This window comes from Pectinophora gossypiella, chromosome 26 (genome assembly GCF_024362695.1).
Source record: "Pectinophora gossypiella chromosome 26, ilPecGoss1.1, whole genome shotgun sequence".
In the NCBI taxonomy this organism is placed as follows: domain Eukaryota; kingdom Metazoa; phylum Arthropoda; class Insecta; order Lepidoptera; family Gelechiidae; genus Pectinophora; species Pectinophora gossypiella.
In genome coordinates, this window is record NC_065429.1 from 2,781,764 (window position 1) to 2,805,105 (window position 23,342).

Consider the following 23,342-nt stretch of genomic DNA (forward strand, 5'->3'; position numbering starts at 1 on the left):
TTGTCTAGCTTAGTATGCGAAAATCCTGATACTACAGAGTCCACCACCATAAATTCAGACAGACCGACTATTAAAGCTCCGAAATGGAAGAAAAATTACAGAATGGATATACCAGGTGAGTTTTCTGAAAGTGTGCGTATTACTGATGAAATTCTTAGCATGGAGAATGTAACGCCTCTTTTACTATTTCGCCGTTTTTGGACAGAACATTTACAAGATATTTTATGTTTTCAAACAAACTTGTATGCTACTCAATCAGGAAAGCCTTATACACCTGCCACTACAGAAGAACTGGATATCTTTATCGCTTTGAATTTGGTTATGGGAATAAAAAAGTTGCCGAGCTATAGAGATTACTGGTCGTCAGCTCCTGATTTGCATGACAGCTATGTTTCGAAGTTTATGAGCTTCAATAGATTCAGTTGGCTTTTGAATAATTTACATGTAAATGATAACAGCGTTATGCCCGACAGAAATAGCTTAGATTTTTTATTTTATTTTATTTTATTTTATTAGGCACACCAACAGTTACTACAATAATACATGTATAAATTACATTTCAAAAGACTTAAAACTAATTGCGTAACTAATTACAGGTGAGCACCGCATGCAATAGAAAAGAATATAATAATATAATGTTTGGTAGAATATAACAAACATCGTTTGTCACTCCTCAAACATTAAAAAAAAAAATAATAATAATAAAAATAACAAACAAACAAAAAGTTAAAAAAAAAAAGTTAGACAAAAAAAAGTTAGATGAACGCCCAGCTGTATAGTTAAATATATAATATAGTAAAATAGAATTACCAATTAAGAGTATACTCTCTCTACTATGCTACTATACCCCCGATCTAAGAAATTTTATAACTTTGGTTCTGAAACCCGGCAGCGTATCAGCGAAAATATCAACATGTTTGGAACAGTCATTATAAAGCTTAGACATACGAGCTACGGGGGAGTTGGAACCCAGTACTGTTCTGCGACGCGGTGGATGAAAAATCATTACACGATATCTTGGAAGTCTGAATGGGATCTTAAAATTTATACTACCAAGTAATTGTGGGCAGTCAACCATGCTATGGATAATCTTGTACAAGAAAACCATATCCAATACTTCTCTTCGCTTTGAGAGGGAATTAATTTTAAAGTGTTCAAGTCTTTTATCATATGATTTAATTTTTTTTGAAATTCCAGCAGAGAAAGATAAATGCCACAAGAAACGTTTTTGGATACGTTCGAGATGCAATGAGTTGACCGCATAATGGGGTCGCCACACCACACTCCCATACTCAAGTATACTTCTAACCAGGCTATTGTACAAAAGTATTTTTACACGAACATTACGAAAAATTTTACCATTCCTTAAAACAAAACCAAGCATCCTGGACGCTTTGTTAACTGTTGATTCAATATGCGGAACAAAAGTAAGTTTTTTGTCAATTAGCACACCCAGGTCCTTTATACACTCTACCTCACTTAAAATGGTCCCTTCTAGCAAATAAGCTGATCGAAATAAATTTATTCTACGTGTGAATTTAATAAATAAACATTTATTAGCATTAAGATACATGCTATTCGACTTGCACCATAAATTTAATCTATTCAAATCACTTTGTAGTAGATTAACATCAGATAATGAATTAATTCTTTTAACTAATTTAAGATCGTCGGCATACAAAAATGGCATTGAGAATTGAAATATATCTGGAATATCGTTTATAAATATGTTAAAAAGGATAGGACCAAGATGGGAACCTTGGGGGACGCCGGAGGTAATTTTACATGTATTAGAGGCAAATCCGTTCACTACTACGTAGAAATTTCTATTGCTTAGGTAAGATTTAAGCCAGTGCAACATAGAACCACTAAATCCGTACTTCGCCAACTTATCAACAAGAATACTATGCGAAACTTTATCGAAAGCCTTGCTGAAGTCGGTATAAATGACGTCAACATCAGCATTTGAGTCCATATGACCAATAACTGTCTCTACGAAAGACGCTAAATTAGTACAAGTTGATCGACCTCTAGTGAATCCATGCTGGTGATCAGACAGATGCTGTTTAAAGTAATTTTGAATATGTGGACAAACAAGAGCTTCCAGTACTTTAGCAAAAGCCGATAAAATTGAGATCGGTCTGTAATTTCCGACTAGTCCGTCATCCCCAGATTTATAGATCGGTACAACTTTTGCCATTTTCCATGCTGTTGGGAAGATACCAGAGCTTAGCGAAGAATTATAAATTAAAATTAACGGCACAGCTAGTGTGTCAGCACAATTTGATATAAATAATGGAGGAATTCCATCTGGCCCAGCACCCTTGGATTTATCTAAGGACTTAAAGCGCTTTTTAACTTCAGATTCTCCAATACAGAGATTTGTGAAACAATCAGCACTATTTATTGCATCAACACTAGGGCTGTTGTGAGAGTCATTATTAATTACTGAGTTGACATCTTCATATACCGAACTGAAGTGGCCAGCGAACAAGTTGCAGATTCCGTCACCATCAGAACAACACGTATTGCCATCACTCATTGTAACAGGATAATTACTCTTACCTCCCCTCTTTTGCTTAATAAAAGACCAGAAATATTTGCAATTTTTTGTAATGTTACTTTCTAAACATCTAACATAGTCATTATAATTTAAAAGAGCAACTCTTTCACTTCTCGAACGTAGAAGGTTGAACTCAAGTGCATCTCTCGGATTGCCGTATTTCTTTAATCGCCTGCGGACCTTTTCCTTTTCGGCGAGAATCCTAATGAGTGCTCTGCTGTACCAGAAAGGGTAATGTTTGTTTTTAGGTTTGGTCATTGGAACAAAATTTTGAATAGTTTCATTAATAGAAGTGTAAAATCTTGAGAGCATTTCATTGACGTCTTTAGCTGTTGCGAATAAATTTGACCAATCATAATTCTCCAAAGATTTATTTATTAAAAAATAATCTGCTTTACAAAAGTTAAGGCGGGGGTGGTCATTATAATTAAGCTGCTCCTTGCCCTCCAACGGAAGAACTATATGAAGGGGGGGATGTAGAGGATGTACCCTGCTTAAAATGTCGATGGATTTAGTGACTACACAGGAGGGTACATCCGTCAATACAAGGTCCAAGAACCTACCGCTGTCATTTTCTATAAAATTATATTGTTTTAAGTGGTTCAAATTAATAAAATTGAGTAATGACTGTTCCAAAGCTGTTACATCAGGAACTGTCCCTGTCTGGTATAGAACAGGCCATATGATTTTTCTCAAGTTAAAGTCACCAAGAATACATACGGGAGAATCCCATTTATCAAAGAACATATTACATTTTTCAAAAAAATCTTTTAGTGTAGTTTTTGAGACAGGGGGTCTAATGTACACGGCACAAATAGCAAGCTGTTTTATGCTATTGGAATTTGGTGCCTCTAAGTCAATCGCTATCCAAAGATCTTCAGTTAAATTGTTTTCTGAAATAATTCGCTTGGAATGGTACTTATTAGACACTGCTATCATAACGCCACCACCATCATCCATGTCACTGTGCACAGTAGTCTCCCTATCACGTCTATAGACAGTATAATTATCGTTAAATAACTCTGAATCATAGTAGTCACTACACAGCCAAGTTTCAGTAATAACAATTATATCAAAGTTCGAACAGCAGACATTACGGTAGAAAGAGTGCGTTTTAGTTTTCATACCACTAGCGTTCTGGTAATAAATGTTTAGAGACGCGAATTTGAAAATATAAAATTCCACTGCACAAACTGTTACAAAGTAATGAAATAAAAATAATTTTACTACTCAAGTTTATCTAAAGTATGCTTATCCTTGATAAGTATATAGTTCGACGTTTCATTTTTGCGCATGAAGATCCTTCCATTCTTAATCCATAGATATTGGTAATTCTTCGCCTTTTTAACTTGACGGGCTGCCGCATGTAATTGTTTATTTGCAGCGGAGAGATGTTCAGTAACGTATATTGGATCTTTTGAGGCACTGATTTCCAAATGAGAGGCGTTTAGTTTTTCTTCGCCTTTTTTCGTTTTGTTAAACTTGATGACCGACGCTAAAAATTCATCACGAACCCTAGGGTTTGAAAACTGGACCACAATAGACCGCGGACGACCGGAGTCGGGGTCCAACTTCGCAATTCTGGTGCAGTGAGAAATGTTTTGGCCAGAAACAGGACAGTTTACTACTTCCCCTAGTTTAGTTATAATGGACAACAAATTCTCATTTTTCTTTTCTGGGACACACTGAATTTCAGCATTGTTAGAACGGGCGTGTTGTTCCATTTGATTAAAACGTGACCTCAAATCATCCACTGCCACTTTTAAAGAACGATTTTCTGACTCAAGTATTCTCATCTTCTCTTTTGCGCTTTCTTGTTCCTTTAGAATATCATCATATTGACTGCTCATATGGTCAACAGCTTTGGTTAGTTCCTGAACGTCATCCTTTATGGATTTAAGTTCCGTGTTCAAAGTATCCCTTAGAGTATTGTTGAATTGTTTCATAAACCCATTCATTACCTTTCCAATAACCTCTTGTACTATGTCCCGAACTTGTCCCGAGGTAACCGGTCCGTCCGATGCTACCGCTGAGTCGGTATTTGGGCTAGGAGAGCCAAACGCTGGTCTCTTAGCAGCTCTCATGGTAACATGTGGGGATTGTTGGACATCCGGGGTCGTGACGTCATCGGTTTCCTCCTGGGCAGATACTGTTGGCGGTGTCCGATTAAGAGGCATATTCGTTATTCACCAGTTATAACAAAAGAAATAGGTAATATAATAACTTATAAAATTATAATGGTAGGAGTCCAAACTAATGCCACCCTATTGTTATTGATTCAAGCTGCACATTATAAGGGCCGTGAGAAAAAGGTCTTAAGCGCCGTGGAGAATACGGCGCTTACGCGTTTCGATTAAGCACTTGCACTGACGAGTTATTGACGGTATTTTTCACTGCATTCCAATGGAATTTTGTATAGAAAGTCGATTTATACGTAGAATTACGTTTAAACCCAAATGTCACTGTATTTTCACTGATATAACCGTCCAATAAACAAAGATTTTTGATGAAAAGCACACTATAAACACTAAAATTTTATTTTATTTAACGGAGCAAGAAACAACGATGTTTACTCGGAGAGGTAGGTAAGCTTATATTTTGACAAACTTTATAAAATTAGACCTCTACTCGATATTCTAAAACTAAATTTTAGGAAAAACTACAAGTCATCTGAAAAAGTTGCTATTGATGAGAGCATGATAAAATTTAAAGGCAGAAATTATTTGAAGCAATACATGCCGAAAAAACCGACTAAAAGGGGGTATAAAGTTTGGATGATGTGTGCTCAGTCAGGGTACTGCCTGGATTTTGATTTATACACAGGTAAGCAAGGTGCTAACGTAGAAACTGACTTAGGTGGTAAAGTTGTCAGGAATTTTTGCGAAGATCTGAAAGGCAAAAATCATAAGGTATATTTTGACAATTACTTTAATAGTTACCCTTTGCAAGTAAAATTACGAGATGACAAAATATTTGCTTGTGGAACAGTAAATTCAAATAGAAAGTTATTGCCGACGCTAAAAGAAGACAAGCATTTGCAAAGAGGTGAACACGATTACCGGATTAGTGACACAAAAATAAGTGTTCTGAAATGGAAAGATAAGAGATCTGTTTTTATTTTATCAAACTACCATGATCCTAAGAATGTCGGAAAAGTTACCCGCAGAGAGCGCGACGGTACTAGTATTGAAATGTCCTGCCCAGAAGCAGTGAAAGACTATAATGCAAATATGAATTTTGTCGATAAATTTGATCAACTAAAAGGAAGTTATGCGGTTGACAGAAAATCCCATAAGTGGTGGCACAGAATTTTTTTTCATTTCCTTGACTGTTGTGTTGTCAATGCTTTTCTAATTTATAAAGAACTGCAGTCCTCTTCACGCCCAGATCTTAGTCAGTTGACTTTGAAAGAGTACAGACGAAGCGTATACCAGGGCTTACTAGCGCCATCATATGTCAGAAACAAATCAAGGCCTGAATCAGTAAACAGCAATCGCAGTTCTGCCGCGTCTTCTCCAGGTCCTGCATCTATTAAACGCCACAAGCCTACGGTCCCTCAGGAAATTCGCCTTGAATGCAGTCGCCATCAACCTGAAAGAAGCACTTCGAGGAGATGCTGCAAATGTAGCACCAAAATATCTCCAGTTCGTACTGTATGGCAATGTAATACATGTAAGGTCCCACTTTGCTTGCGCAAAGGAAAAACATGTTTTGCAGATTTCCATAAAAAGTAATTTTTAATTTTGCATGTGGAAACTTTATTATTATCCTTAAAATTAATAAAAATCATACTGGATCTATCATTGTTTTGTTTGTACCATCAGTCATGGTGGTTAGTGCTACTGACCACCTCATTCCTCAAAAGCCTTAATACCTAGATTTTTTTTTCCTACTTCTTGTGATATTTTAGTGGTAAATGATGCTAAAATTATACCATAAAAGTTTAAGATATTTTATATGTAAAAGCATGACTGAAAGAGTTAATTGTTTTATTTAAAGACTAAAGCAAAATGAGAGTGATCACGGCAAACTGATTTTTTTTAATCCAAATGCTTTTTTTTACTAGGAGTGTTTTAAATACAGCAATAGGTAGTTACTTATGAAATAGGAGCCTAATTTTTGTATACCTTATTTTACAAACGAACAAACCAACAGCCTTTATTTATATTATTAGAATCTCTTGTCTATGCTACTCGGCAGTACTCGCTAGTTCTTTTCGAATCATTTTTTTCTATCTAAAGTGTCCCACATCTATAAAATGTGCATCTAGGAGCGAATTCTAATGGCCTAAATTGGACCAATCATAAAGCAGCAAAGTCACAGCTTTTGTAATCGATCGATTCATCGATGACGATATCGATAAACTCTACTCGCGCATCACTATGTGACTGAGCAATATGTACAGGCTAATTTCATCAATAAATGGAAAACTCCTTTGTTTTATAGCTAGATTAAGACTAAGTTAGTAATTTAGAGCAAAAAATGCCGCAAACATGAGAGTTGCTTTAAGATGAAAAACGGGAGTCTAGCTTTTACAATACTAAGTTGAAAGAGTTTTTCACAGCGCTCATATGCCAATATTTCTTAATTCTATGACCTATTTTTATTTCACTTCGTTTGTCTTTGAGATGTACTTACCCACAAAATTTTAGACTAGTAAACTAAATTTTACGCTACCTTTACGTAGGAAAGTCAGTTATTTTGACATTTACCTCAATAGACAAAATTAAATGTGTAGCAAATATTTGAAACATTAATCTAAGGGATAAATTGACTATTGAATACATTTGTGTAGATTAGGCAAATCGTCGAATAGAGTGAACCGAAAATTCCTAAATTTACGCTATCTGCATTATTTACTTACTTGAAAATTTACAAAAAAAAAAAATATCAAAATCTGACTCGGACGGGACTCGAATGGGAATGATAAATTCATTTAAAACGGGCGATAAAAAGTGTTTATACTTAGTATTGTAAAAACCAAACGCCAATTCTAAGCTACATCTACGCTGGACGAAGAAAGGTTAAATCTCGTTCTATCTTATCGCCACACTCAAGTCGATCGATTTTGTTCAATCGATTATCGACACTTGCACATCACTAACGCCTGTTTATTAGTTACGTCCATGTATCGATTATCGATATTGATAAATATGTTTTTAAAATAATACTGACGAGTTTATCGATATTAGACGTGTATTATGACCTAATTTCGTGTTGGTAAAACTATATGACGTATAAACTTACAAGTTTACTGTTTAAAGTTACAAATAATGTCAATTTTGTTGCATAAAACATTATTAGATAACTAATTTAATGGATTCTGAAAAATATTCTTTTTTTTATTTGGACACAGTCCCGTTGTTTTATGGATAACATCGACACCGAGAATATTACAAAACTGTGTAAAAAACAAACTAAAAAGACGAAACCAAAATCCATCAAGACAGTTTGAAAACTATTTCCCGCGCGTTTTTGACGTCTAATATCGGTAAACCTCAGTACAAAATTCGACATGACACGTCATGTGACGTCATGACGTAAAATATCGAATGAAAACCGATCGACTGGATCATGTGGCCACTAGCGTCCTACTTCACCTGAAGCATGCGCATGCTAGTGCTGCGACCAAGGCTAGTGATGTGCCGGTTGTCGACGCTGTGTTACACATGTCCTCCTCACAAAAGCACATATGGCCATTGCCAGTACTTTCCATCATGCATACGTGGTCCACCATAAAGAGGTTTATTTGGAGTTGTGAAGTACAGGTGCGGCGGACAACCTCGTACGCTGAAATTAAGAAAAATAATGAATTAAACATAGGTAATGATGCCTATTAACAACCTCCGTGGTCTGAGTATTGGGCAAGTGGTTTGAGCATTGGGCTCACGATCTGGAGGTCTGGGTTCGTTTCCAAATGGGGACACTGTGTGTTTATGTGTGCAATAATGCGTTTTTGTATTGTTGTTTTGCACTTTGTGAGACTGTTCTTCGTTTGGTTAGGACATTGCAGGATGAATCAATTCAATTATTTATTCGTAATAAATATTACACGTCAAGAAATATTTCCAAGAGTACACATAGTATAGGTACACATTATGTAAAATCACCTCCTTGTCCGAAAAAGTAAAATGAATCCGTGCTTTGGAAGGCACGTAAAGCCGTTGGTCCCGGGTTACTAGTCCAAATGTCTCCATCAACCCGCAGTGGAGCAGTGTGATAGTCCATACCTCCGCCAGTTGATTCATACGTAAACAGCCCATTTACATCCCACTTCTGGGCACAAGGTCCAATCAACCGGAGGTATGGAGCATATTCCACGCTACTCCACTGCAGGTTGATGGTGTGGGTGCAGTTTATGTATGTATGTAAAAAAAATATAACCTCTTTATTTTTTGAAATCGGTTAAAATAACACTCACGGCTCTTGGAGTATCGCACCATCTTCACGCAGCACCCGTTGCAAGTTTGTAGAGGAGGTTGATCGCGAGGTAGTGCAGTGTAGTTGAAGGGGTCCTTACACCGATAGTCTGTCCAGCTGTCACACTCATAGCAGTAGATCGTTCGAGCTGTGGGCCAGAAATTAAAAACAAAAAGTCAGACGGAGCGAAATCGATCGATTAGGAACATCACAAATTTTACTACTAATGTCACATTTGACAGTTCTATCTCTCGCCGTGCATTGAACGATAATCGGCATTAAAATAATCGTTTATTGTATTTGAACTTATCCTCTCTGCCTACCTTAGTTAGGTCATGAAATTACTTTGGCCAGACGCGTCAGCCTATGATTGATAGACTTACTTAAGCTCACTTATGAGTTTGTATGCATGCGTACACACAGAAATATTTTGCGGCTTTACAAATTCTTGCTCCCTGAATCGCAACACTCGGGACACCACCACGCTAGGTCACGTTAGGCTCTATACAGACGGACCGCATTTCAATTGCAATCCAACCGCAAATGCAGTTTGAATGCAGTTGACACGACTGCAATAGAACTGCAAACCAAACGGGCAGTCCGATTGCAGTTCAATTGCAGTCGTGCTGCACAGTTGGTTTGCAGTTCTATTACAGTCGTGTCAACTGCATTTAAACTGCACCTGAACTGCAATTTGCGGTTGGATTGCAGTTGAAATGCGGTCCGTCTGTCTAGAGCCTTAGGCTTTTAACATAAAATGATCCTCGCGACTATCTCCTTATGATAACCAAAGTGATGTACTTAGATGTTATATTAATAAATAGTAAAAATGCCAAATCAAATAAATGCAGACAATGAACAGCGGGGTTAAAAGGCCACGTCAAAGCAATTCATCTAAAAAAGCAATATTGCTATTTGACATTTGTATGCATTGCGCACTTACTTTTATATGCGCAACTGTCAAATTGCAATATTCCTTTTTTAGATGAATTGCTTCAGTGTAGCTTTTTAAACCCAAGAACTTGTGGCCTTCTAAATCCATGAAAAAGAGGCACTAATTTTGTGACGTTGCACTACTGACGATATTGTGGAATTATGTCATGCAATCCCACTTTTAATGCTTTCAGTACATGGCCGGAAAAGCGGGCTGTGGTGCAGGATTTCGTAGCCGATTTCCTGGTTCTATGTGGATTAAATTTTAAAGCACAATTGTCTTAAGCTTTACGTGCTAGTGGCGCCATTAGATATATAAACTTTTCAAAACAAATTACAAAACCTAAGGGGTGTTAGACAATATTATATTTTATGATATATTTGATTAGTATCTGACCAACTAAGGTCATCGGCAGTTAATCTTACCACTGCTGCAAGAATTAGTCTTTCATATTTATCACAATATGATTACAACTATCACTGACGTTCTAAAATCAAAGCCGCAAACTCAATATTTAAAAAAAAATCGCCATACATGATTTAAAAATAAAAAGCTAGAATTTTTAATGGGATAATTATACAAAGAAACGCTTGTATTTTGTACTTATAGGCACGAAAGGTTGATACCGAACACGCAAAGGCTGTGTAAGTACATTAGCCTTATAACGATTTAAATGAGACCGCACTATTTTAAGTCTATTGTGTAAAGATTTAACTAAATTAAATTAAGTATGTGCCGTTTCTTAAATCGATACTCTTAATAGGTTTAGCGCATCACTAACAGACGTTACGACTAGTGATGTCATAAGTAACTTATCGATAGTTATTTTCAACCGAAAGGTGTAGGTAAGTGCTACAATATCCATTTTAAATATCGTGGCCTTAAAGTGAAAGCCACATAGGTAAGCGCCTTTTCAAAGGTGGTTTTCTTCTACAAAAACCTCGATTTTTTTTCAATTAATTTCATAAAAAAAATGTTGTTAGTTTTTTCAAAAAGGTACTTAAGTACATGGTTTTCACTGTAGGCGACGATTATATGCAAAAAATAGCAAGTATTCCGTGAATATAACAACAATTTATTTTACAATTAATATTAACAACACCGCGTAAAATACACTTCTCATCAAAAAAATCGAAACACTTCCGTTTTCATTGTTTCTGTCCGAATTTAACACAAAAAAGAATTCATACGATGAAAAAAAATACATAAATGTATAGCTGGCAGTTTGGCCATTACAGTAATAAGCGAAAATTCTAAATTCAAAATTAGAATTTCATTTGTTTATCTTATAAACGAAATGAATCACTGTTTTGAGACAAATGTGTGTTTAGGGTTGGAGTACATTTAGCGTTTAAAAACTAAAAATTGGCGCCTATCCTTAAACTTTTTGTTTTTTATTTCAATACTGTGACTTTGGGACGTCTGAAAAAAGGTTTTTTTTCTAAAACGTATGGATACTTCGCCCACAGAAGCCGCCCAAGTTGTGGCATTGCTGGATTCTGGCCTTAGTCAGCGTGTTGTGGCTGCAAGACTGCATCTAAGCCTGTCATCTGTTCATAGAGTCTATAAACGTTATCGGGAGACTGGTTTGTTCACGCGCCGTTCAGGATCTGGCAGGAATCGGGTCACTTCTGAGCGAGATGATCGATTTACTGTAACAACTTCTTTAAGAAATCGACGCCTTAACGCTTTTCAACTGCAGCAGCGGCTTCGTGCTGTACGAAGGGTGGCTGTAAGTGACTCTACAATTAGAAGAAGGTTGAAGGATCGTGGACTGGTACCGCATAAGCCAGCAAATGGGCCGAAATTAACTGCAGACCATCGAAGAGCGCGCCTTAACTTTGCACGTGAGCACCTAAATTGGTCATACCTACAGTGGAGCAAAGTTCTCTTTTCTGATGAGTGTAAAATTATGCTGTATGGTAACGACGGAAGGAACAAGGTCTACAGAAGAGACGGAGAACGCTATGCACAATGCTGCATTGAAGAAAAGGTCAGCTATGGTGGCGGTTCGTGGACGGTTTGGGGAGGAATCAGCGCCGACGGTAAGACAGAGCTTGCTTTCGTGTCTGGGCCACGTCTGCCTGCACTAAACTGTCATCGGTACGTCGAAGAGTGTCTCGAGCCTCATGTGATGCCCTATGCACATTTTATTGGCAACGGCTTCATATTCATGCACGACAATGCTAGGGCTCACACCGCGGGCGTCGTACGAGATTATCTTAACGAAGTCGATATCTCTATTATGGAATGGCCAGCAAGAAGCCCGGACATGAATCCCATTGAACATCTGTGGGATGAATTAAAGAGACGAATTCGAGCAAGAGATCCTGCCCCAGAAACACTTAGCCAGCTGCAAGATGCAATCCAAGAGGAATGGGACAATATACCACAGCATGTGATCGTGACTCTCATCCGATCGATGAAGAACCGTATGGAAGCAGTAATTAGAGCTCGGGGAGGGAATACAAGTTATTAAATAAACGTTTTTTAGCTTTTTTTTTCATTTACGTGTGTTGTTTTATCCATTTCCTTTATACTCCATACGGAATAAAAATGACTCATTTAACAAAATACGAAACCTATGAAAAATTCATTTAAATTTAGAACATTAACATTAAGATTTGATAAGCTCATATTACTCACTATTAAACGACATTTAACATTTATTCCTAAATGTACACATTTTTCTGATAATCCTGACAAAACGTAAACTTGCAAGGTGTTTCGATTTTTTTGATGAGAAGTGTAGTAAGTACTTATTACTTATAACGTTTCGATTGAAAAAACAATAAATATAATAATTAGTACTTACTTAAGTAGGTATTATAGTATTTTTAAATTAAAACGTTTAATACTTATCTGATCACGACTGAAATACACATAAGCGAAAAACGTAGAACGAAAATAAAGTGACTAAATAGGTACTTATTTATTTTAAAACGACAAATAAATAAACAAAAATCTCTTTTTAGGTTATGTTTGACTACTCATTAAAAAAAGTTTAGAATATTTCATAATTGACCGCATTTATCCCGTTTTTATTCCGGGGTCCGCTTATCAGTTTTATGAACTTATTATCAATATACATATTAAGTATACCTATATTTTTGTCTTCACTTTATTTAGTTTCCCGTTTAATATTCACATCCAGTGTTACCATATGAAATAAACACATTAAAACAAATACAAATAAGTACGTGTTTCAGGCAGGCCTATTTTTATTTTGTACCTTTGTCAGCTTTAATGAACGAAAATAAAAAATAAAGTGAAATTGACCTTGGTAAAGTTTATTTTTAATTACGCTGGCTATATAAATGTGTTTTATTTACATTTCAGACAGAACTCAGTATTTCCGCCGAAGTTGTCAAAGATACAATGATGCCAATTCGGACAACCACCAACTTAATTTTAACTTAGGTAATTTGACAGGACTAAACCTAACTCTATCTCTTTTTTGCAGTCATTGTAAGTAAAGGACGACACTAGTTTAAGAGCTGTCAAACTAAAATGAGAGACGTTCCTCAAGGAAATATAGATAGCGCTGTACAGTCATGAGCAATTTTATGTACCCACTTTAGAACCCTGTCGCACTGTCATATTTGACATTTAATGAGACTGACGGTTTAATTTGTCAAAAAAGTTAATGTGACAGGGTTTCAAAGTGTATACACATTAGTACTCATGACCGTACGTGCACCTGTAGATTTAACGTGATAATTACCTATTTTCTTATTTCTCGGGTACATAATTATACAAAAACATGATGTAATATGAGGAGCTCGGTGGCGGTCAACGCGCTCGGTCTGCGATTGTTGAAGTTAAGCGACTTTCGCAAAGGCCGGTCATAGGATGGGTGACCACAGAAAAAAAAAAAAGTTTTCATCTCGAGCTCCTCCGTGCTTCAGAAGGCACGTTAAGTCGTTGGTCCCGGCTGCATTAGCAGTCATTAAGGTGATGCGTGTCAGTCAGCTAGGTAACGCTGCGTCAGCAGATGGCGTTACTTCTGCATTTTTCGTATTTTTTTCCATTTATTCGTTTAGTGTTGAGTTCTGACCCAGTGAAACGTTAGGTGGCGAAATCTTACATACATTATCTTTAAGTTAAGCTACAATTTTGAAGTATTTACTGCAGATATCATATTAAAACATTGCATCAAAAGTTGGTGTCATTTCAATTTGTGTACAAACACGAAGCTGTCACACACACATGCGAACTAGGTTAGCTATTAAAAGAGATGCATAATTTGAAGTCTACTTCTAACTTCTAAATGGCGCATTTGGTAAAGCAGTCGCCGCCATTCTTAAGTTTCACGGTTCAAACCCAAGTGCATGTTTTAATTGTTTTTACTTTTTGTATTTTTTTTTTACAATTGAATTTGGCGAACCCGTCTATTTGTTACGGAATTTTCAAAAAGTATCACTTTTACCAGTAATATTATAATTATACAATAATGTACTTTGCACTAAAGTACCTTCCGTAATTTCCGTATTTTTTATTTTGTAAAATTCTAACAGGCATTAATCGCATCAGTGAACATGCGGCTAACTAAAAAACTACTGAACGGATTTTCATACGGTTTTCACCAATGAGTAGAGTGATTCATGGGCGTGCTTTAGGGTATATAATTTATACAAGTATTTTTTTTTTTATAAAATGGTTCAAAAATGATGATGAATATCAAACATAATTATCGTTACAAATATAGCCGACTTGGAGCTTTCGGCGAAAACGCTGCCTGAGCCCATTGAGATATAACAAAACAACGTATGGTTGAATTGTTCCATTTTTGTAGGTCTACCGGAAAGTCCGCAATATGTCATAATAATTATATTGTGTATAAAGAATTGTGTATATGTATTGTATGATTTTACAAATAACGATCACAGTACAGTAATAATAAGGTACATTTTTCCTAAATTGCGTCGGTTCAAACTTTGACGCATCGCGTTTGAAAGATGTAATAGCGCTTCAGGACGTCCCGCAAGCACGGCGCTGATGTCGCAGTATCCGCATATAATTATTATGACTTGTCATTTAGTTCCAATAAAATCCGCAGGACTTCATACGTATGTCAGTGACAGCTGGTGATAGCATGCGGGACACTTAGCAGCTAATCGAATTTTATGTTGTTTTCGCGCCCAGTCCAGACGACTTGCAGCGCATTTCTGGACTTATATTTACGCGTGGTGTTTATTGTTAGGTTAATTAGTTCAGGTTAGGACGTTTTTTTTAACGAGGACGTTAAAAAATGACGAGGCTGGGACGTGTTGAAGTAGTATTTCCATATATACGCGGCCTGAAATGGGTTGTTTCGGGGACCTGAACTGGTTGCTGTCGAACTTATTATCACGTTTTCTTGATTAAAATTCATAAATAAGTCAAATAGAAAAAAGAAAAAAGATTTTCGTTAGTTTTAGATCTGTCATGATGTCTGTGATGTTTGTTTATTATACATAAGAATTTCAAAATGTATCTTATTTTTTTTCCCAAAGGGCAAGGCAAAGGGAACTATGCCCTTTATTTCTTGATGATGATTAATGAAATGATGAAACCTAAGCCCCCACACAGACTCTTACTCCAAACCCCAAACGAAGTAAGCGGCTTGTTGGCGCAAAGCGAAAATAGATAGGTACACTTTGTTTATTGAATATTCCGATTTCAACTACCTATCTACTATCGGGAATGTTTTCCGACTAACTTAATGTGATCATTAACCACAAAACACCACTTCGTATTGATTATTTAGATTATTCAATGAAGAAAGCAACCTTCCCGTTCCCGGTCCCACCAAAAAGTCCGCGGCAAAGAGAATATAAATAAATCTGTATGTTGGATGGAAAAACAATTAATTATAAATGACTACTATTTAGGCCGGCAAATGCAACAACTTTTTTTTTGATTTGGTTTTCCCCGAAGGGTAAGGCAAAGGGAACTATGCCCATACAGCCATGTCATTTTATGTATTGATTTTTTATTATAATATATGTCCTCTTTTAAAACACGGTACTTGTTACCCATTATTTAAAAATGTTTAAAAAATATGCGTTAAAACAAAAATATTTTTCCAATATTCCTTTTCTCAGATTGTAATATTTTTAGTTTTTTATTTATTCATACAAAATCTCTTTATAAATTGTCACTGACATTCTATTACACTTGTCAAGTTAGTAGTCAAAGCCTTTAGAGAAAAAAAAAACTATCACGCACACACACTAACATTGACACCACTACACGCTCAGCAAATACACTGTAATCTGCACTACTACAAATGTAGAATTGATCAAAATTGAGGGTCTGAAATATGGTACTTCTCGTATTCGGACCCTAAATTTTTGTTAGTTTGCGAAAATAATACACCAAAATATTACTATTTATCGGTTTTATAACAATATTCCTCTATCCGTTTTCCTGTAGCACTGCATCAACTTTTGTATGGAAAACGAATCACCTTAATAACCACCAATCCGCACTGGGCCCGCGTGGTGGTTTAAGGCCCGATCTCCCTATCCATCCATAGGGAAGGCCCGTGCCCCAGCAGTGGGGACGTTAATGGGCTGGTGATGATGATGTAATATCAGTGGCATATATATAAAAATAATTGTTGCTTAGAATATGTACAAAAGTATGTTGCTACCTACATTGCTTCTCTTTATTTTGATCAGAATATTAATGGGTGGAAGATGTGTTGTGCCTGGGTGTAATAACAATGGTCATCATTTATAGCCAAAAACAAAAATAAAAGATGCACATTTGTTTTCGATGATAGGTTAAACGAAGGAAACATTGTACAGCTCCATCTATATTTTTTTGGGGAACTTTGCCTGGAAAGTCCTTAGGTTTAGTTTGTGTCTGCCAGAATTAGCACCAATGTAAGCCTGCGTGCAAGCAAGACTCGAAGCTTTACCTACAGTAATGTGCTTTATCATGCTGTGCATCTACATATTCTTAAATATTGTTAGTGACGTGAATGGATTGAATAAACCAAACATTTCTTCTCTCGTGTGGGTTGTGAGACCAATGATCGATCTCAGCAACCCACTAGAGTATTGACACCAAAGACCTCAAGCACTGGTACGAGAACACGCACTATTAACTCGGAAGGGTCCAGTTAAATTGTCCGCCAACTCGAAGAAGCCAGGTACTTAATTAAAAACCAGAGCCCATAGCGAGGCGTTCTGTTGTACAATTACTTCTATTCAAAGAGATCTATCTACTCTACCACAAACCGTACAATTCACGATTACTATTGCACCTCTGTTTCTAAATGTGTTGCGTATCTACGAAATACGTTGCTAGTGTGAAAATTAATAAACTCTTAAGTTGGGAAATGTTTTGTACAGCACAAGTTTTTTTTATCCTAAATAATAAAACCTCTCTCAGTGTGAGGGAAATTGACTAAATCTATACGAGCGAAAGGTCACTATCTGACTCACACATCACGAAATCTCAGAAACCACAAGTGCTAGGAGAACTTTGCATTGGGGTTTCTTTTATGACATAGGGACTAAGACGGGATTTCGCGAAATTCAACCCCTAAGGGGGTAAAAAGGTGACAAAGATTCTATGAAACTTCTGTAGGTGATTTCGCGGAATGAAGTCGCGGGTAACAGCAACAGCTCATCATCACCAGCCCATTAACCTCCCCACTGCTGGGGCACGGGCCTTCCCTATGGATGGATAGGGAGATCGGGCCTTAAACCACCACGCGGGCCCAGTGCGGATTGGTGGTTATTAACGACTGCTAATGCAGCCGGGACCAACGGCTTAACGTGCCTTCCGAAGCACGGAGGAGCTCGAGATGAAAACTTTTTTTTTTTTTGTGGTCACCCATCCTATGACCGGCCTCTGCGAAAGTTGCTTTACTTCAACAATCGCAAACCGAGCGCGTTTACCGCTGCGCCACCGAGCTCCTCAAACAGCTACTTAGTAAAAACTAAATATAATCGGTTTGTTAAGAATAGGCACTGCAGCCAAACTTTAATTCCTGGAAATCTATTCTTTTCACTAGACTCGGAGGAGTAAACTGGAGGAAATATAATCCAGCAGATGTTAAATGAGGTCACTGTTTTCTAATTTGACAACACAGATATAATTTTAACCAATCACATGGATTTATAGTCTCTGTCTACTAATGAAAACGACAGATTTTTTTATAAGTATATTTTTTATGATATATTAAAAAAGAATGCAGACGAGACACTTGATTGAAGGTGGTCATCGTTGTCCATTGACATAGGAACATCAGCCCCCGCAGCATGCTGCCCGCATATCGCACGCGTTGTGATATACTGGTTAGTAACACCGAAACGAATACTGAGGAGGATGATTTCTGAGTCATCCACTTGAAGATTGAGTGGAAAAATTCCACTTGATATTAACTGAGAATCATGAGCTGAATCAGCCTCTTCAGCATTCGTTCCTGTATGAGCTGATATAATTGGTTTATCACCGGTTTATCATGTGTTGTTTCTGTGGATTTGACTCATTTATCGCGTGCCGCGCGATGTGTGGGTAGCATCCTGCCGCTACGAGTAGAGGTGCTGTCCATGCGTTAGCTTTTATGTTGGTAAAAAAGGTTGTTATATCTCGGAAAATTCCTAATATCTCTTTTTCTACAAACTATTATTTAAAACTACTATCTAATTTTCTATCTACGTAGGTACTCTATTATGAAGTGCTAAATTTATTCATGAAATATTTCATCACTGGATACGGCTTCAAAATTGGAATTATTTAGTTACATTATAAGGTAGAATACAGAACTCGACTTACTGTGAACACGAATACAATACGAATTTGCTCTGAATATGTTTATCGTGGTTGGCAAAGCGTTCATAGTGGCCGCTTGCTTAATAATGTACATACACGAGCTACATTTGAAATGCAGATCAATTGCAGTGCCGAGATTTGATTCTCTAAAGTTCTAATATTTGTCCCGTTTGTAAAATTTTAGCTCAGTACCAACAATATAGCCTACGACATCGATAAGATTCCATCCATTGAAGTAAAATATGTTAGATTCGACCAATCTCCTGTACAGAAGTAGTCCAAAGAGAATAGAAATCACTCGAAAGACATCTGAGATCTGTCAAAAATCTAAATTTAACTTCAATGGTAAACTTGTAGAACGTCAACTTTGTAATTGAAAACAATGTAAAATTAACTTTTCTACAAGTTTATCGTTGATAATTATGTCACATTTTAAATAACTTTAAACGTGATCTTTGACAAAGAGAAAGAATAGACCTACTGAGACGCCACAGCCTATCTAAGAGTTCCTAAAGTTGCTTTTAGAAAATCACTTAACTGCCGTATTATCGCATTTCTCTTATCGCGATATTTACTGTAAGTACTTGTTTTTACAATAATTAGAATCCAGACTATTACTACCTACATAGATAATGATACGTTTAGAATGCATAATATTTCGTCTTATTTAGAGCTCACGGTATTATTGTGCAAAAAGCCAATAGAATACTTATATACAGTGTAATATATCTACAACTACCTTTAGATTTTGTAAGAAGCTGGGAAGGAAGCGACACACATCAAAAGCAAAACTAAAAAAGCATCTGCGGGGTCGACCAATTGGCGCAGCGTATGCTGTATACTTGGATAAACTTCGCACGGCTATTGGTCGATGCCTGCAATATTAGTCGCGCCGTGCGCGTCAGCGTAACCGTGCAGACCCAACTGCGATATTATGAAAGCCTCCATCAAGAGTCAAGAAAATAATAATCGACAGAAAAAAAACGCAATCATTTTACATAAGTTTCCTTTTAATTAACTAAGAATTTCCGCTACTTATTATCTCTAGCAGTTTCCCATGGTTTCCCTAGTAATAGATTTGCCAGTAAGTGTGGTATAGGTTTTGTAGTATATGATTAAGTTTTTTGTTAAATAAACATATTCTATAAATAGACATACAGTTAAACTTTCGATGGAAGCCTTCAAATCCGTGAAAATGCTCAGAAAACAAAGAAAAAAAAATATTGTTTCAAAACACAATATTTTTATATTTTTTCTTAATTTGACTAAAAAATAAATATAATATTTTTCTAAGGAAGTATGAAAGTATGTATGTCGATGTGTGTAGGTAACCCAGTCTACGGCATTGTGTGACAAAAAAAATAAAAAGGGTGTTTTATAATGCCTCAATGCTGCTGCGAAGATTCTTACTTCTTTAATAAATAAGTATATTTTTAAATATATTATAGATTAAAAATACTCCTAGGTGTATAGGAGAAATATTAAGCGAATGAATGTAGGTATCTAGTTGTGTTTTAATATAATACAGCACTTGGAAGCGTCAAAGCGTTTTTAAATATAGTTTGAAATATGTATAATATTCGCTCTAGGAAGATAATACTTACTTTGGCATTCCGCCTGAACAAGGGGGCACAGAGTAAGGGCCCATAATGCTGAAAATCCATGCGTCAATTAGTAAAAAAGAAAAAGAATATTGAAAAACAAAAGTTAGGTAGGTACACAGAAACTACAGATTTCTAGACAGAAAAAGTGTATGATTGGAGAGAGAAAGATTATGTTAGTCCTGTAAATAACTGAATTAAAACTACTTATTTTAAAACAAAAAATACCGTAGACTGGGCCCAATTTATTCAAACAAAAAGAAAGAAAACAATACTGTAAAGAGATAACGTTCTGAAACTTACCTAAGTGTTTTAAAAAAAGTAAGTTTTAGAACGTTGCTTACCGAGAATAAAAGTACTACCAGAGTTTAGTGTTGTTTTGCTGTGTGAACAAAAAATCAAATTGTTGTAATCTGAAAAAATACACGTCAGTTATTCACAGGAGTTAATGTTTTAGTGTTGTGTAAAAAGAAAAGGGTTCACACAAATCTTTTGCTGGTCAGGTCGCTAGTGTCGTAGAATTTTGGGGCATGCAAAAAATTACCCATGAAATGAAAATGAAAATGAAAATGAAAAATGTTTATTTTCTTTTACAATAAAGCCTTAACTACTGGTGGATTGGGGTCTCCATTTAAGCGACATAGCCTGTGTTTGGAGGCCCCGCTCTTCCATTATTACAAATAAATTGTATGTAAATAAAGCAGTGTGGTAGGTTTAAAAAAAAAAAAAGACAAGTACTACGGCATGCAGATAGAATATATATCAGCACACCCAGCCCTACGATGTATAAATCTTGGGATCAGCACATATTACTAGGACATAACAGGAATAGACTACTGGGTGTGCCGAGTATAACACTAGGTAACATATTGTAACATTGGATAACACGAAAAACTATTCCAATGAGTGAGATTGATCAGCGCAATTGATTGACGGCGCATTGGCGCCTCTGCACTGTAAAGTCGTGAAATGTAAATAAATAAATAAAAAATAAATAAATAAATAAATAAATAAAAAATCAGTAGGTGTCGTGTGCATTGCACAGTAAAGTGCGTGTGTGTGTGAGTGTTTGAGTGTGAGTGTGTGTGTGTGTGTGTGTGTGTGTGTGTGTGTGGTATCTAAATGAGAATGGTGTATAAGGCGCGGTTTGTGGGTGTATGAGAATCATACTGCAACACCCATAACTCCCCATAACTCGAAACATGGCAACACACATTCCTGTGGACACTCAAACACATAAAAAATGTAAAATTATTGCAAACACATCGGTTATCCCAACACTACATAGAAATACTAATCGACAGACTCGTTTCAACTCAAACTGCGCGTCACTACAATAGTGCTGTGACGGATATCGATGGACCGATATCGATAGTTTTAAATGTGTTTGCAACTACACATTCACAAACCACATCTAGACTGGACATCTATGGACGTATACATATTGTTGTGTATGTCTGTGTGTATTACCAGTTCTGATGCAGGAGTTCCCTTTTACTTGGTCCACTCCGAACCATGACATCAGGAGAACTGAAAAACAGAAAACAAAGGATTTAATTTAAAATAATAAACGACTTCAGCTTACGTTTTGTTGTTTTCCTTTGTGATAGATGTTCAGGGGTATAAAATGGCCACAATGATTCAATTCATATTTAAAGCAATGTCGAAATTTGTCATTTGCACATGTAAACGTAAGTGCGCAATGCAAACAAATGTCAAATTGCAATAGGTATTCCTTTTTAGATGAATTCTTTCTTCTTCAATCGTATGGGTTGTGAGGTGGATTACCAAGCCATCAACCCTGGTGTCAGGGTTATTATTGAGCCGCCATAGGCCCCTGAGATGACTTATGTAACCATTACGTAATGATAATGATAATTTATTTGATAAAATTCGTTACAGGTCATATTTAGGTTCGTACGTAAGTAATTCTTTCAATGTGGCCTTTTAACCACCCTGATTTTCTTAGCGTTATGATATATGTATGTGTTATTACGACATCTTAATCTGTTAGAAATGGAATGTACTCATAATTCTAATCCATCATCATCGGCCAAGTCGCAGAAGTCAAATCAGGGGGTCAAAGGGCCACATTGAAGCAATTCACCTGAAAAATCAATAAATATTGCAATTTGACACTTGCGCATATAAAAATAACTGCACAATGCAAACAAAATAATATTTAATGTCAAATAGCAATATTTCTGTTTTGATGAATTGTTTCAATGAGGCGTTTTTAGACCCCCTAGGGTATCCCATGCAAGATTATGACAAGGTTGGTATTAGATGGAACGAATTGATTGATAACCCATAACGCTTTATGAAATTGTTTTTTTTTTTATCGAGTAGCCAAAAGAATTGGCAAAGTTTACCGATATGTGGGCAGCATACTACGAGGCTTGGGTTAAATAGGCCACATCAAAGCAATTCGTCTAAAAAAGCATCATTGCTATTTGACATTTCTTTATATTGCGCACTTACTTTTGTATGCGCAAATGTCAAATTTCAATATTGCTTTTTAAAATAATTGCTTTGATTTGGCTAAAACCTGTCTGACCTGGATACTGCAATAAGGAACACAGACATCTTAAAACGCACATCATTTGATCTGACTTCAATCAATTTATTGTTACGACTACGACATTGTTACCGGGTGAGAGCCTTCAGCGCTCCCCATTTGTCCGGCCAAGTAGTTAATGCCATCTGCGGCAAATCTACAATAAGTCACGTCAAAAAAAAAAAAAAAAAAAAAAAAAAAAAAAAAAAAAAAAAAAAAAAAAAAAAAAAAACTACGACATTGCTTAGGTATCTCGTATCTTCAAAGACATTATTTTCGTCATGCGCGTATTTAATAGCATTTATTTTTGGTAGCCCAATTATAAAACGGTTTAGGCCGAAAATAAGATACCTATCACAGAGTTGACTTTTTGGCGCAAAGCACATTATCATGTAGATTTCTTTCAAATATTATTATTATCACATGAAAATATATGACAGGTCCGGGACAGACGGCCTTGAGGGAGAAAGAGCCATTCGAAAAAACTCATAGAAC

General features: G+C 36.3%; 2 protein-coding genes across 7 annotated transcripts in view; one reads left to right on the forward strand and one right to left on the reverse strand.

The window, feature by feature from the left end:
* LOC126378477 (aldo-keto reductase AKR2E4-like) overlaps nt 1–23,342 on the forward strand; it is a 305,847-nt gene that overhangs the window by 103,841 nt on the left and 178,664 nt on the right. The gene's annotated exons all lie outside the window — the stretch shown is intronic.
* LOC126378536 (protein quiver-like) overlaps nt 1–23,342 on the reverse strand; it is a 112,776-nt gene that overhangs the window by 77,196 nt on the left and 12,238 nt on the right. For 2 of the 5 annotated variants that reach the window (XM_050026963.1, XM_050026962.1), the window contains exons 3-4: nt 21,761–21,820; nt 20,294–20,341 (exon numbers count right to left, since the gene is read on the reverse strand). In XM_050026963.1, coding sequence (XP_049882920.1) covers nt 20,294–20,341; nt 21,761–21,820 — 108 coding nt within the window. Of the gene's footprint in view, nt 1–5,186; nt 8,354–8,984; nt 9,132–20,293; nt 20,342–21,760; nt 21,821–23,342 lie in introns of those variants that run through there. The other 3 variants (XM_050026965.1, XM_050026967.1, XM_050026966.1) reach the window with 3 other exon arrangements.